This window comes from Sinohyriopsis cumingii, chromosome 8 (genome assembly GCF_028554795.1).
Source record: "Sinohyriopsis cumingii isolate HCF-2022 chromosome 8, ASM2855479v2, whole genome shotgun sequence".
Classification (NCBI taxonomy): domain Eukaryota; kingdom Metazoa; phylum Mollusca; class Bivalvia; order Unionida; family Unionidae; genus Sinohyriopsis; species Sinohyriopsis cumingii.
In genome coordinates, this window is record NC_142968.1 from 105360279 (window position 1) to 105376214 (window position 15936).

The 15936-nt window shown below is 34.2% G+C and overlaps 1 protein-coding gene across 2 annotated transcripts in view; it reads left to right on the top strand.

The window, feature by feature from the left end:
• The window catches only part of LOC149794301 (cystathionine beta-synthase-like), a 73880-nt gene extending 59899 nt beyond the window's left edge, over positions 1-13981 (top strand). For both annotated transcript variants that reach the window (XM_089968458.1, XM_089968459.1), the window contains 2 exons: positions 2091-2175; positions 7066-13981. In XM_089968458.1, coding sequence (XP_089824584.1) covers positions 2091-2175; positions 7066-7187 — 207 coding nt within the window. In that variant the 3' untranslated portion in view covers positions 7188-13981. The remainder of the gene's footprint in view (positions 1-2090; positions 2176-7065) is intronic.
• The last annotated feature ends 1955 nt before the right edge of the window (positions 13982-15936 follow it).

Below are 15936 nucleotides of genomic sequence, written 5' to 3' on the forward strand. Positions count from 1 at the left end.
ATGATATAGCCAGTAGTGTTAAAAGTGCTGTAAAAACAACAAAAGAGCAGTTAGAAGTAGTTCTCAAATTGTATGCAGCATGATCAGTTTCCCTTTAAAATACCTGTATTCTCTCAACAGGAAGTCTAGGAAAGTAACCCATGATATTCACTGTTCAGAATCACAGGTTATTCCCCTTGCAAACATTTGTGCAAACCAGATAAAAGAAACAAATTTTAGAATACAAATTGCATGAATAATTTAGGCAAATGGGAAAAAATACATAAAAAAACAATTTTGTAATTTGTAACTGAAGAAAAATGTCAATTAGAACCATTGACAGAATATTTACAATGACAGACTTGCATAAACTTTGTGCATGTGCAGTGTTGTAATTAGGTATCAGAATGTTGTTTTTTTTTCTTCTTCTTTCAGTTATATACATTTGTTTGCAAGTAATTATTTTTTTTTAATATTGATTGTGAACTAATAGGAACATATTTTTTGTAGAAACCATATAAAGGTTTAAAAAATTTGTCCAAAATGTTTCGTCCTATTTGAAATTCTTAAATATTTGTAAGCAAGTTTGATATTGTGATCTTAAATCTGATCAGCTCCGATTTTAACATTCTAGTAACTCTTTTTCTGATAATGTTTTGATCCAGATTTTAAATATTTTACATCATCAAGATGGATGAATTTGATTATGAGCCAGATCTGTGCATATTAATGAGGTATTCTTGTATTTAATTGGCTGAGCTTGTAACCAATCTGGAGACTGAACTTGTGAGATTTTTTGCCAGCTTAGTAAACAAGCTTGTATTACTATGGTCTTAGACAGGTTCTATAATAAGTGATATTGGCATTTTGGTTTGCGTAATCAGTGGTTTGCATTTGATTGGCAGAAATTTTATTCTAAATTCGATTGTGATGAAATTTTTTAAGTAGGTTTATATGACCAAGATGATGGAGAAGTTCAATTATGAATAAGGACTGTGCATATTAATTATGGTTTTATCTTTAGAAACAGTTCTTATCACACAATAAAATCTTAAAATTGACATAATATCAAGGCTGGGAGATTGTTTACACAGAGTTGTATTCTTACAATACCACGTAAACCTGCTTATCAAAATGGTCAATTCATGAGTTATTTAACCCAGGTGAGTGATGTCAGGACCATCGTTATTGCTTTGTGTGAAGATAGTCAACTCAGATTGACTGTCACAAATCATTTAAAATCTCAAGAAGATCAAACCACATAGACAATGATCTATCAAAACATAATATGATAAATTTTCTGGATTTTTGCAGGTTGGTTTTTGTTGATAATGAGATCTATTTACTGCTGTGATAGAGACATAAATATTTGTATGCATCATATGTAACAAAAATACATGCTGGTGTTCTAGGTATAGATTTTAAAGACAGAGTCTCTTTTTTCATATAAGCTGCATGCCAGAGTTCTATTTATATATTAGGCTGTTCAGCCTGTCACTGAAGTACTTGAGGACTCTGCATTGCACTCTCATTACAAATATCTGTATGTTTATGAGTGAGGATCCTAGTTGAGTATTGTGATGAGCTGTTTGTTGTTGTTGTTCTAGGGTTTAACGCTATTTTTCAGTGCAAGATAGGCTATACATGGCGGCCAGTATAACTTTTGGAGGAAGAACCCTGGAAAACCCAGGGAAGAACCACTGACCCACAAGAAGCTACTGACAGGCTTTCCCATGTACCCACGCTAGCCGGATGAGTTGTTTACAAATAAAATATAATGACGGGATTAATGATCACTGAATAATGGATGAGACAGTCCTAATAGAAATGAAGAATTTTGACCATACTTTGTATGGTTATTCAAAAATGTTGATGTTCAACCAGTTGTTAGTACTGGTATAGCAAACTAGAGGCATGTAGCTATAATGATTGATTGGACTTTAGTAGACTATACATATGGACCACTGTAAATATGCATAACTTTGTCCAGCTTTGTTATTGTCTGTTCCATTGATGAAGAACTAACATTGTTCTATTTTTGTAAAATGTTATCTGCAAATATACGTATATTATATCAGCATACCTTTCAAAATCATGTGTATATTTGACAGGTGAGAATGGACACACCACTGATCCAGCTGTCTGGAATGTTGGACACAGATCATTTTGTTCTTGTCACGCATGAACAAAGGCACTGTAAGTAATCAGATTTGAAAGTGAGAATTGCAAGTATAGTATACACATAATGTTCCTGAAAAACATGTAGAGAATTTTATGTGCCTACTAAAATGCAGAGTTTATATTATGATATCTGTACATCCCTTGTACAACCACTGTACATTCACCTTTTTGTTTCTCCACAAGAACTTTACTTTTACTCAGTCTTTGGGTAAGAGAGAAGCCTATTGATTTTGAAGCACGAAAAGTCATGTTCACTGTGATTGGAAGAAGAAAAATAATTACCACGTAATAACACGAGTTCTACATCACAGAACTGGACCATATTTTGTGGATAGTTTTGTATTTGGGGTAGAGAAGAGGCCAGTCAGTTTGGGGATGAAAGGTCAAGGTTACACGGGCTTAAAAAAATGGTTTCTGCACAAAACTTCAGTCTTCATCTGTGTACCTTTTTGTAAACTTTGTGGATGGCTTCCACTTTGGATAAGAAAAGTGGCAGTTGATCTAGAGGACAAAAGGTGAAAAAGAAAAATGGTTTGCAAATAATAACTTTAGTTTTCATGCTGCAAAGTTTGCAGAGGAATTGTGTAGAAGAGGCCTACTTATATGGTGAAAAAAGAATTCATAAGTTATGGTTATTATGACGTGAAAAATAATAAAACAACAGTTTCAGCACCATTTGGTTAGATCAAGACTGTATAGCTTGGCCTTTAGTCATTGTGACCCACTGGTCAATAATCCCTAGAGTTAAACATGCCCTTCTAGTGCTTTCATAGCTAATTGTTAAACATGGGGTGGGCATTTAGTATTCAGTTCATGGTACTCTTTTGATTCTATATTTAGTATCAGAATAGCCTGAGTAAACAACATTAACAGCTATTGTTGTAGGAATGTCAGTGTTACCAGTATTGTTGAGACTTTCTGTGTTATCTTTAGCCATTGCCTAAGGAGATGTGTATTAGTGATCTAATTTTCAAAATGTTACTTTGTTTTGTAAGCTTAAATACCACATCTGTGTAGGCCTAATTACTGGATTTTCATCTGTTGTGGATAGATTTATTTTCATCATTCTTAGTGGTGATTTATCCTTCAATCATTCTCAACCAGTATATGGAAAGACAGGCTACAGTGACCTTTGTATATGAGAGTTTAATACTTGCAAGGTAAATTACATCATCATAGAATTTGGTTTTGTATTATTTGTATTAGTTCACTCATATGAAGTAGGTCACTGTGAATTTCTTAAATTGCTGCAGCCATGTATGGCCAATTACAGTGAAACTGATCTATAGAGGTCATTGAAGGAAACACCAGCTTGTCATCATGGATAAAATAATTTCCTTCATATAAAGTAGTGGTTCAAAATAATCTTAGAGAAGAGATCCATAATGTTCTCTTTATAAGATGTCCTTTATGTGAAGTGCCTTCTAAAGAAATTTTTACTGGCTAATGAAGATGATAACAGATTTCTATGTTTTTTATCTCTGACAAGTAGAATCTTAAACCCACCTACAGACAATTCGTGAACTTTTCTTATAGTACTTTTATAATATAAGATAAGAATTGTTACATACATATAAATTAAATTATAGATACAAAGTAAAAACATTGTAACATTGTAAACATAAAAGAACATATCATATGTACAAGTATACAGATACATCTACACAATTAACTGCATCATGCATTGTTAAGAATGAAATTAAGTGGCACATTTAAGAAGTAATTTGTTCCATCTACTAATAATATGAGAATTTAAAGGAATGTAATAGTTCCAAACAGATTTCAATATACAGTTCTTACTATTAGATATTCTTATCATCATTGAGAATACATACTTTCTCATTACTTCATCAAAACTGAATGCATTGTAATTTACAAACATGTTGGAGGCACTGTTCCATCTAGGAAGACCTAATAGAAAACAAAGACTATAACCAATACCTAGTTTTCTTTTCCTACATTCACTAAAGTTTGTCCACAGAGGAGCACAATACATAGTGTAGCAATAAGATTTGAATAATCAAATTTTGATATTCAGTGAATAATTCTAAATTTGTGTAGAAGCAAGTTTGTTAGAGTAGACTAAAGTCGGTAATGTCTCATCATATCTTCATTATTTGACTGATTGGATTTCAAAATGTGACCCAAATATGTGTAACTGCTAACATACATAAGAGCACTGACATTAAGATGTACAGGGGGAGGAGATGGTAATTTGAAAGAAGTTGGCTGAAAGACCATGTATACTGACTTTTTTGTATTATAGATGATATCATTCTCAAGTGCGTATTGTTCACATATCTTTAATAATTTCCTTAAACCTGTGATAGAAGAACTTGTCAATGACACATCATCAGCAAAACAAAAATTGTTAAGAAGCAACACATTTGATTATTTGATTTAACCCATAGTAACACTGACCCATTTTACGATTTAACTTGTCTGTGTATATATTAAATAACAAATGGGGAAAGAAAAAACCCTGCCTCACCCCTTTGGTTACATGGAAAGTGATGGATATTACACTTCCCATCGCACATAATACAACTGTTTGCCATACCAGTTAACTAAGGTATGAACTATGTAGACAGGTATTTTAATATCAAGCAACTTTTGAAAGAGTGTCCAATGATTGACCCTATCAAATGCCTTACTAGCATCTAAAAAGCATGCAGACACTGGGCTGCCATGTTCTGCATAATAGCTGACACTTTCCTTAAAGGCATATAGGCATAAATCTGTTGAATGCTGTTTTTTAAAGCCAAACTGATTATCAGAGATTGTGACTTCACATCTTTGTAGTATGATGCATTCAAGTATTTTTAAAATAATAGAAACAAGAGCCATAGGTTTGTAGTTATTTTTGTCTGCCAGGTTACTGATTTTGCTTTTTAGTAGCAGTATAATTGTAACTTTTGTGATATCATCTGGAACAAAGTTATGTACAAACATACAAATAAATAAAATCATCAGAGGCACATTCTGAAAATTTAAAATGTTCCACATATAAAATATTTGATCCTGGACATTTACCACCTGTTTGTCTTGTTATTGCACTTTGGATCTCAGATAATGTGATTGCCTCAATACGAGCAGAAGGGGTATTCAATGCTGAAAGAACATGCTCCTTAATTGATTAGTTTTTAACACTATTAAGTCTTCAAAATGATTTTTCCACATGTTGCATACATTATTTTGACCATGGTTCCCATCGGTGCACATTGGTAGTTTATTGGAGGTTGTCATAGTATTTTGTTTAACTTGCTTCCAGAATTCACATTGGTCAACATTTTCAAATTTCTATGCTAGTGAGTCTGCTCTGTGTTTTACTTCCTTCTTCTTACGTAATCTAAGAGCATACTTAAATTGTGCTCTTGTTTGGTGCATTTTGTTACTGAGATGGCCATGACAAGGTTTACCGTTATCACGCCACATAAGGGAAGCATTTCATGCAAAGTCTTGTCGTTCTTTGACACAGACATTCCAGCCTGGTATAACCCGGTGACCACATTTGGATTTACTAGTCAAGCTGTTACCAGAGCTCAACAAAGCTTTTACTATATCAGTGTATAATTCATTTATCTGTTTCTTATGCACCTGATTCGTGCAGGGGCCCCGAGTGGCCGAGTGGTCTAAAGCGCTCTTCGTTACAGATCACTGCCATCTCACCTCTGTCTGCAGCGGTTCGAGTCTAAGATTCAGCCAATGTGGGCATGTGAGAAAGCCTGCCAGTAGCTTCTCGTGGGTCGGTGGTTCTTTCCGGGGTTTTCCGGGTTCTTCCTCCACCATTAATACTGGCTGCCATGTATAGCCTATCGTGCTGAAGAATGGCGTTAAACCCCACAACAACAACAACAACCTGATTCGTGCAGCCATGGTCATTACAGATCACAAAACAATGTGGGATCTCAAACTTGTTTAATAAGAATGCAGATGTCTTGAGTATAATTCAATTTTTCATCAGAAGTGAGATCTGACCAATTGATGCTGTATTTCAAGTTTAAGAGTTCATTGGGGGAAAGAATAAAATCTAAGAAGTAGATCAGTCTTGATAGTTGTTATAGTAGGATGGTGGTCGGACCCTACTAGGGTGTGCATTTTTCTCATATCACTTACAGCAGAACGAGCAGATTGTGTAGAGACACCATGATCCAACCAAGACACTGTATTGTGTGAATCACTGATGTAATTAAAATTTATTGTGTGGTCAACTATCAATCTGGGATCTTCGAGGTGTTGTACTTTTATAATACTTGCGAGAGATATCTATGGTATAGTACCCTGACACCTCTGTAAGGTCTACCTGTATGAATATTGTTAGAAGATTCAATTGGTGATTCACCTGATCCATAGAACTCGTTGTGTACGGATGAGAGACAGTCTAACTTGCTGTCGAGAAACCACGATTCTTGTAAGAAACAGATATCAAAAATATCACATAAAGTTCTTTGTATATTTCTTGTTAATAAACAACAGTTATAAAAAGAAATGTGTAAAGTATCCATCATGTATATTGAATCAGATTTGTGGATATGATAGTTCAATTCCGACTTTAATAGTAGTCTCTAACGCATTTCTTGGCCACACATCCACATTCATCATCGCACTGTGCATAGGGTTATCACATGTGATTTTGAAGCTGACAAAGGTATTAAATTTTGCTTGTGCTTAAAAGAAATTTGTTTAGATTGCAGATGTTATGCAGTGGCAGTGCTCGTTATCTTTCAATTAAATATGTCCTTGATAACCTTTGCAATTACAGAATGATACTTGCAGTTTTCCTCAAGAAGCTAACATTTCATTTGACATTACTTTGCTGATGTACTAATATTGAAGTATCTTGTAATGAAAAAAAAAAACGTTTCAAACATTATTTAAATGTAGGAATCAATATTTAATTTACAGTTGGAGGAAAAGAGAAGATGAAGGAGAAACAGATGATTTTTGGCATAGCTACCAGGATTGATATGATCAACTTCATCACACAGCATCAGCAACTTGAAGACCAACCTCAGTCTCACCAGTAACACAGTCAGCATCGACATGGCATGTTTACATTGACCTGCTTAAGATGGATCTGTTTAGTAGTTGAATTCCTTTACACAGAAATTGCAAATAGAGATATGACATAATTTCATTTACTCTCCCATAGAACAAAATATTTTATTTTTAATGTGCACAAGTCTACAAAAAAGGAATCTAATGGGTGGGGTGGGTGGGACTTATGACATTGGTGGATAAGCTAGGGAGATTACCAGTAGATAGCTCATCATGTGTGCATTATCATGATGTAAAAAAAAAACCACCTGATAAAAGGTCACTGTGACCAGGTGGATGTTCTCAAGCCACAATTAATTAACAACACTGTTAGAATATTGAAATGTTGGGCTTGCGGTTTTCATTGTCCCATTGTCACTATCAGATTAGTTCTGCACAATTGGAAAATCCATTTCCCCACCCAAAAGTTTTTTTAAAAAAAGAAGAAAAAAAAAAAGTTTCTAGTCTGTGAAACTGACTATTGTTTAGTAGTTATAAGTTTTAAAGACTGACCAAAGCTTAACTGTGTTTAGCAAGTTAATACTTTGAATGAAATTATTACCTCATCAGATTTTACTTTGTATACAGATGAAGATATATTTTAAATGTTGCAGTTTATATACCACACATATGTCAAAAAGTCTTGTGGCATCTTTAATTATTATACTTTTTTTCAGTGTCCTGTGATTCTGACATTCCAATGTTACTGTAAACTCCCTTATTTTTTCCTGGATATATGTTTAGTGGTGGTACAGAAAGTTTTATTAGTACTGAAATGTGTGGATTGGGGAAGGGTTCCTGTCATAGGTGGAAAAAATGGGTCCAGTTGTAGAAGGTGTCCTATCGTGGGTTAAAAAAGGGGTCCTGCAGCTTTGATGAAGATTTGTGTTTGTAGGGTCTTTAAATTTGTGGTTTCAACAAAAAGTCCTGTTTTGGGGTGGGAAAGGGGTCCTATCAGTTTGATGAGGTATGATCTCTTCTTTAAATTTGTGGATTGGGGAAGGGGTCCTGTCATTTTGATAAAATATGATCTACCAGAATTTGAGATATATAGCAACTACAGTATCCTTGAAAATTGGTACTTGATGAATAGTATGAAAAGCACAAAATCGAGAACAGTTAACAACTATTTAAAAAATATTATTGCCCACTCTGATTAAAATTTAGATCTGCTTACTGGTATGTAGATCTGACAGGCATGAATACTAGCACATGTTTAGTTGACCTTTGGATTAACCAATCAGACTACAGCCTTCCTACTGCTGAAAATGAAAAATGGCATTTAGAACATATGGTTGCTAACAATAACTCTCCCACACATGAAATGTAATGCTCTGTCTGATAGGCCACAAAGCATAGGTGAACAGAGATTTCCAGAGGTCATTAGAAAATTTTTTTTGTCTCAGATCTCAGTTTTTGTCAGTGATATTGATTTTAATCAAATTTCATCTTTGCCTGTCTTAGAAAAGATTAATTAGTTTGTATTCACCAAGTGAAATTTCTGATGTATCACCCAATTCCATATGAAGCAAAAGGCAGTCTACATATACAATCAGTCACCGATGTTGTTCCTACTTAGTTCCGGTGCATTTTATTTGTTCTTCTTTGTTAGACTGGTCTCATGGAAAAGGAAGGGAACCTTTTAATTAATGTTTAGAATCAGTTACTGCACAGAAATGAAATGGCCAGAACTTGTACAATTTAATTTTGTGTGCTAAATTGTCAGATCAGAAATAAATAAGAATTTGTCTGGCCTTTTTGGTATCAAATTATCTTGGTTGAGCCCACCTTGTTGGAAACTTTACAAAGTGATCGTTTCATCTGTTTACATGTACTTTTGTACATCTATATATATGTATACCCACAATTTTTTTTTATTTAGTCAGTTTCTCATGTGCAGTTGGCTACAAAGTAATGTTACCTCATAACCTGTAGATAATTCTTGATGAGTTGAACATTAATTTATGAAAAATCCACGCCCAGCTTCTTGCTCAATATTCAGCTCCATATGCATTCAAAAGGCATTAATTTTATTTTTTGGTACTGACCGTAATTTTATAATTTAGTTGCTGGGTTTAACGCCATTTTTCATAATTGTTGAAACATTTATCATCCTTTGCAGCAATTTTCACATGAATTTATCAACCTTAGCAGCATGATGTTAAAATACGTGATAACTCTTCCCAATGGGTGTAACGTGACATATAATTACCCCTTTGAGTACTAAAATTGTCAGAGATGAATATGTCGCATTTTAGATAAGTGACAGTGACACAGCATCAGATATGTTTGTGTCGTACAGTTATATTTAAGCTTTTGTTTTATGTATTTACACAGATAACATAAGGTAACCAGACTAACATTATTCAGTTATATACGTTTCATATTTTATTTTGTATATGCATGTAATTGTATACAGATGGAGAAAAGTTCATATCAAATATTTCAATTCAGGGAAAGATTAATTGTATTTGCTATCCAGAAATGTTTTCTTTGGTCAGTTGATGTTTGACTGACTTTTATGTTCAGTTTTGGATAAAAATGCAATTTTAAGGAAAAGAAGCTTCAGTGCAGATGGTTTAGTAGAAAAAAGTTGTGGGTTTGTTTAAAATCATTAATTATGAAAATTTTTGTCAGTTTATGTATGAATGAATTTGACACACCTTTAATTTTAATTATACACCACATCTATGCTTTTTTATTATTAAACATTCTAATGACACACTGCAGCTATGATTCTAATTATGCAGTACACCTATGATTCTAATTAAACACTACACCTGTGCTTCTAATTAAATACTACACCCGTGCTTCTAATTGTATGATACACCTATCATTCTATTTGTACACTTCATGTATGATTCTGCTGCACTGGTGGCATAAGTGGTTAGAGTGTCCACTCAGATGCTGGAGGTCATGGGTTGGATTCTCAGCCAAGTCATACCAATGACTTACAAAAATGGATCTAGCAGCTGCCTCACTTGGTGCTCAGCATTGAGAGGTCAGTGTTAGGACTGGTCAGCCTGGAGGCAGGATAATATGAATGGGTGGGACATGACTGTGGCATGATGCCCCAGTGCTAGACATCACATCACTATAATCTGCCACACTGCAGACATTGTAGTGATATGACTAAAATTGTTAAAAAGCTACATTAAAAATTTAAATCGGATATGTGGTTCTAATACTACACCAATGATTCTAACTATACACTGTACATGATTCATCACCAATGATTGAAATTATGCACTATGCATATGGTTCTAATTAATGAATGGTACTAATTGATAATCAACTCAGACTTAGCAAATTTTGGACTTGAGTGAAGCGCTAATTTATGATCAAGTGATTATGCAATTAATGTAATTTTATCTGCTTATATTGAAATTAGTGTGATACACCTGCAGATCAGGGTCTATCTTGTATATCCTACTGATTACTCCCAACAAACTGCACATACCCAGATCTGCTGGCACGTTGTGCATTGGCAGATCTGGGTCTTTGCAGTTTGGAGTTGAATTAGTCTTTTAAGTGAGTACATACTGTAATTACTTATTTCATGGCTGAAATCCTCTTGCTGATAAATGTTTGTTTCATTCTTTTGTTTCTCTGCTTTTTGTATTCAGTAGTATTTTGTTGGTTTTTTTATATACTTTAATTATGTCCAATGATTTTTGTTTACATTCATATTTGTTTTTACAATCAATATGTCTAATAAAAAATGGATGGTGGTTTATTGCCTTTGCTGCCACACACAAAAAAAAGAATAGCTTTTGACCAGTAATTTATTTTGACATTCATTACACCACTGCTAAACTAATGGAATACAATAAGCATATAGGAATCATGTTACTGAAGCAAAGCTTATTCTTTATGGCAGTCTTAATTGGTTCACCTTTGTAAGTGGTGCACAACACCATGACTGCAGCTGAAACCAAATAAGTCTTGTTTTGCTTTAATTTCTTTTCTTGTTTTATTTTATGCTTTTGGGTTTTTATGAAAAAGTTGTGTAATTGACATTTCCAATACAATTTTATTTTTTAATGGTATATCACCTGTTTAATGTGTTGTATATTTTTGGAACCATTTATGTCTTCAGTTTACTATTGTTTTTTCATTTTATGAAGGATCTGCCAAGAATCTCACTTGTTCCCAGTCATGTTGGTTTCTTTTCTCTTCCGTCAATGTATGACTTTATTAACTATAGAGCATTTAGTGGGGTTTTTTATGATAAGAAACAGTTGGATTTTCATTGGTCTCATAGACTCCTTAATAATAAGACTTTGTAGCAACTCTGTTAGTGATACTTAGACTGTACCCTTGTTTACATTTTAGAACTGGGCTGTCTGAGAAAAAAGACATGGTCAAGTGCTCTGATACTTAGAAAGCTGTAATGTTAGAATAAAGCCACAACTTTAACAAATTTATCACTTCTTTACTATATAACATCAATGCCATTTGCATATTTTGGCGTATAATTTATTACTTCTATATTTGTATATGCTGTTCTTTTTCCTAATGGTTTAGGCCATCATTGCTAGAATATCCATATACTTGGACCATCTCTAAATATGGTAGGCACAAGTTTCTTATAAGACAGCCATTATTCATACCAATCAAAATAAATTGTGTATGGGAACATTTCATGTCATTTAAGTTTTCACGAATTCTGCAAGTGTAATTATTATAGTAGGCAGTTTTGGTAGAATTAATGAATTTCCATAAGGTGAAATTGTTGCTATTTCTTTATAACTAAGATCATGAAAATAAAACTGTAAAAATTCTAAAATGCAGTAATATAGACATTTCCTTGTAACCATGAAGATTTCTTTCCATCTCTGTGTATTTAAGTATCATTATATGCATGTATGAAAATGTATCCAGCACTTTTGCTTGGTAAATTGCTTTGATATTAAGTTTTGTTTGCATATTTAGCTCACCTCTATGAAGTAAGATGGCTGCTGTACCCCATTAGATGTCAGTGTTGACGATAGTCTGCATGTTTACTAGCTGATACACATGTACGGCCTCACTGCATCTTAACCCGTTTTTCTTCCCAGGTCTTAAGCAACATTATGGAATTGGTTTCACAGCACCTACCCCCATAGGGGAAGGGCTATTGCTGTAGATCATTGGTACATTTATGCTATTTTGCATTTAGTTTATGACCACATAGGTTTTCTGCACACAGTATGCATACTGTTACACCTGGAATCATATAACTTGGTAAGGGGATGCAGATGAATGATGATAAAACTGAGGCCATTCTGGTCACAACACAATGAGAAATTCACATCCTTTACCTCAAACAATAAATATCAGCAGCACCGACATTAAATTCACACAATCAGTATGAAACCTAGTTATTACTCTGGACAGTACTCTCACATTGCACCAACATGTCATGAACACATGCAAGGTTGCATATCTTGAGCCGAGACGCATCAGCTCAATTTGCAAATATCTTTCAGTTGATGCCACTAAAACGTGTGTTCATTAGTACGTTCAAGACTGGACTATTGTAACTCAATTCTGCCTGGTTCATCTCAATATCTACTCCAGAAACTTCAAAAAGTTCAAAACACAGCTGCTCGGATCATAGAGTACCACAATCAGAGCACACCTCCCTACTGCTCTGTACCCTACAGTGGCTATCCATTCGATCCAGAATCAAACACAAAATTTGTTCCCTGTGTGCTACGTTTCGCTGTCGGACTCTAGTCCAACATACCTATCCAACCTCACCCATGTGCACACACCAGCAAGATACTTAAGCTCCTCTTCTGACAATCGTAAATACTTGTTTGCATCTCTGTTAGTACCACAACATTATACCAAAGGTCACTGTGATCTATATTTCACGTTTAACTGGCTTTGGTTAAAGGAAGACTAGCAGCTTTTGAAACAATATTTATGAACAATTTAACCAAAAGAAAAACTCATCTGGTTCTTATGAACTTGTCATAATACATCTGCTTTGATATCACTGAAAAGAATGGCCTTATGTAATGTTGTATGTCTTTGTGCTTTGTTAAGAACTAACCTTTATTAGGTCACTTTAATCTGAATTTATTTTCTACATGGGAATGCAGAGTGATCTAAAGTGCTTACCACTCCAAGTCACTTACTGCTATCTCACCTCAGCTTGGGTTGGAGTATCAGGCTAGGCCATTGTGGGTACTTGAAAAAGCTTGCCAGTAGCTTCCTGTGGGTTGGTGGTTCTTTCTGGTGTTTTCCTGGGTTCTACTTTAATCTCTTAAACTGGCTGCCATGTAAATGTATAACCTATCTTTTACTGAAAAATGGTTTTAACATTTTCTGCATGGTAATTAATGTTTACACTGGATGATGGAGACTCTTCAAAGAGATGAGTTATACAATTGTTAAGGTGTTTAGTTTTCTTTGGCTTGAAATGGGAGATTTTAGTGTTATAATTTCACTGACTAAATAGTGTAACCTGTGAAAAACTTGTATAAAAGTGTAATTTGTTTCAGGTTTTTGTTTTGTTTACTGTAACATGAAGATGTGAATGTTAGTGCTGAGACAGTTGGGAGTAAAGTGATTTCCTAGGGACATACCATGGTAGCAGATCTGAGCTGATTTTATGGAAGGATTCGAACATACACCCCATCTGTTTGTAATTCCAGCATACTGACCACATAACCAACATGACTGTTCAACGTGGAATAAAGATCTTGTGCAAATGTTTTAGATTTAATTTGATATATAGTAATCATTAACATAGTGTTTTATATTTTCAATTTAATAAAATGACCTTATTAAGTATGATTTTCTGACTTTTTTATATCAGATATGAGCAATACCCCTCAGTTTAAATTTGATACATTAGAACCTATCCCTGTTGTTTCTGTGGATTGTCAAGATCCTATTGCCACCATGGATCATCATTGTCTCCATGGATCATCATTGTCTCCATGGATCATCAAGATCAGTAAGGGTCTCATAATATCAGCTGCATGCTTCACTAGATTTCACCTTCAACACTTATCATAAGAGTTGGTACATTAAACATATCAAACCTGGCCGGTCATGTGTAGCCACATCAGCTTATTACAATTTATGCGCTATGGAGGGGAATGTACTGTTACCTATGTTTGTATATCTTCTCATCCCATCTGTCCATCCATAATAAATGTACTTTCCTGTCTGAATTGAACCAAATTTGATACATGGGTTTATAACATGGGGACCTACCATAGGTCAAGTTCAAAGTTCAGTATGTAACATTAGGTGAAAAATACACAATTTTAAATTTGATCACTTACAAATTGTATGATAGATAATGTCACAAAAAAGGACTGATAATATCATGGCAAGTTCTTGTTAATTTTTGAACTGTTAACATGTTACTGAAAGGTTCAAAATGTAAAAGCCAGCAGAAAAATGCTGTACATGAAGTTCAGATACATAAAATTGACAATCTCTGACCTTTCATTTTTTCTCAGTAAGTCACTGGATTGTCTTCTGGAGAAAGTGTTTCGATTATCTTCTTTGTAAAGTGCTTGAGGGGGACCAAAAAAACGAAAGCTGATTACTGACTAATAGCCACAGCATTCATAGTTTTTTCACCAAAGACTTTCTTACATCATCCTAAGTAATGAAACTGTACACTTATACATCATCAAAAGGTGTGTTGAATAGCATGGTGAATATACATGTACATCTTAAAGGTTATGGCTCAGAATTGTACATTTTCATCAAAGTTTCTCTTTCATAATTTTGAAACTATTTGAAATCAAGAACTAAAACTTAATATGCGTATTACATCATTAAGTTAAGCTACATTGTCCACTGCAGTTTCCCTTCTGATCTCCAACATTAAAGATTGCGTCTGATACCAGTATATCATCAATAGTAAATGCACATGGTACCACATTGAAGGTCGTGTCTTCAAGGTCAAGTTCACAGCTCAACGATTAAGGGTTTCCATCACACTTTCCTTATCAACAACTCCTACTTGTTTGAAATTCATGGTTGAAATTTTGTAAACTTATACCAATATGCTACAAGTTATGTCAGGTAATGCATTTGGAGGTCAATCTTGAAGGTCAAAGTTATGGCTCATTATTTTAAGTTTTCCATATTACTTTCTCTTCTACTTCAGTATGTTTGAAAATTTTAAGATTATGATATGAAACTCCACTCAATGACTTCTGTTTGAGGTTAAGGGATGTACCCTTGTATATACATGTCATCCTTAGCTTGTGTGTTATATACAATACCAGGGGACTTGTTTTGACATGGTGTTGTATGTTTAATTTTTCTGTCATGCTTACCTTTCCAGTCTGTATTTTTTAAACCATTTAAGATGAAGGGATGAAACTTGGTACAACTAAGTCGCATCAGAAAATGTGTTGCACAACTTAAAGATTAGGGTCCCAGGTTTAAATTTTAGGTCCAGTCACAACTGCCTTTTAAGAGATGAATGGATGAAGCTTGGTATACTTGCATATTGTCATTAAAGCGGAGTTCTATTACACATTTGAAGTCCTGACCATAAGGTCAAAGTTACAGGTCAATATATTTAAGGTTCTTCCATATCTGCTTTAAATCATACAAGCCATTCGAGGTGCAGAAATGAACCAAGGTACACTTAAGCTTCTGGGTTTGAGGACATTTCATATATCAGAGTCAAAGCTTTATCTTAAAGGTCAAGGACAGTGATCATTTCTTCTGTACTCTTGAGATAAGGGAATGAAGCCTGGCTACTTTCCATGT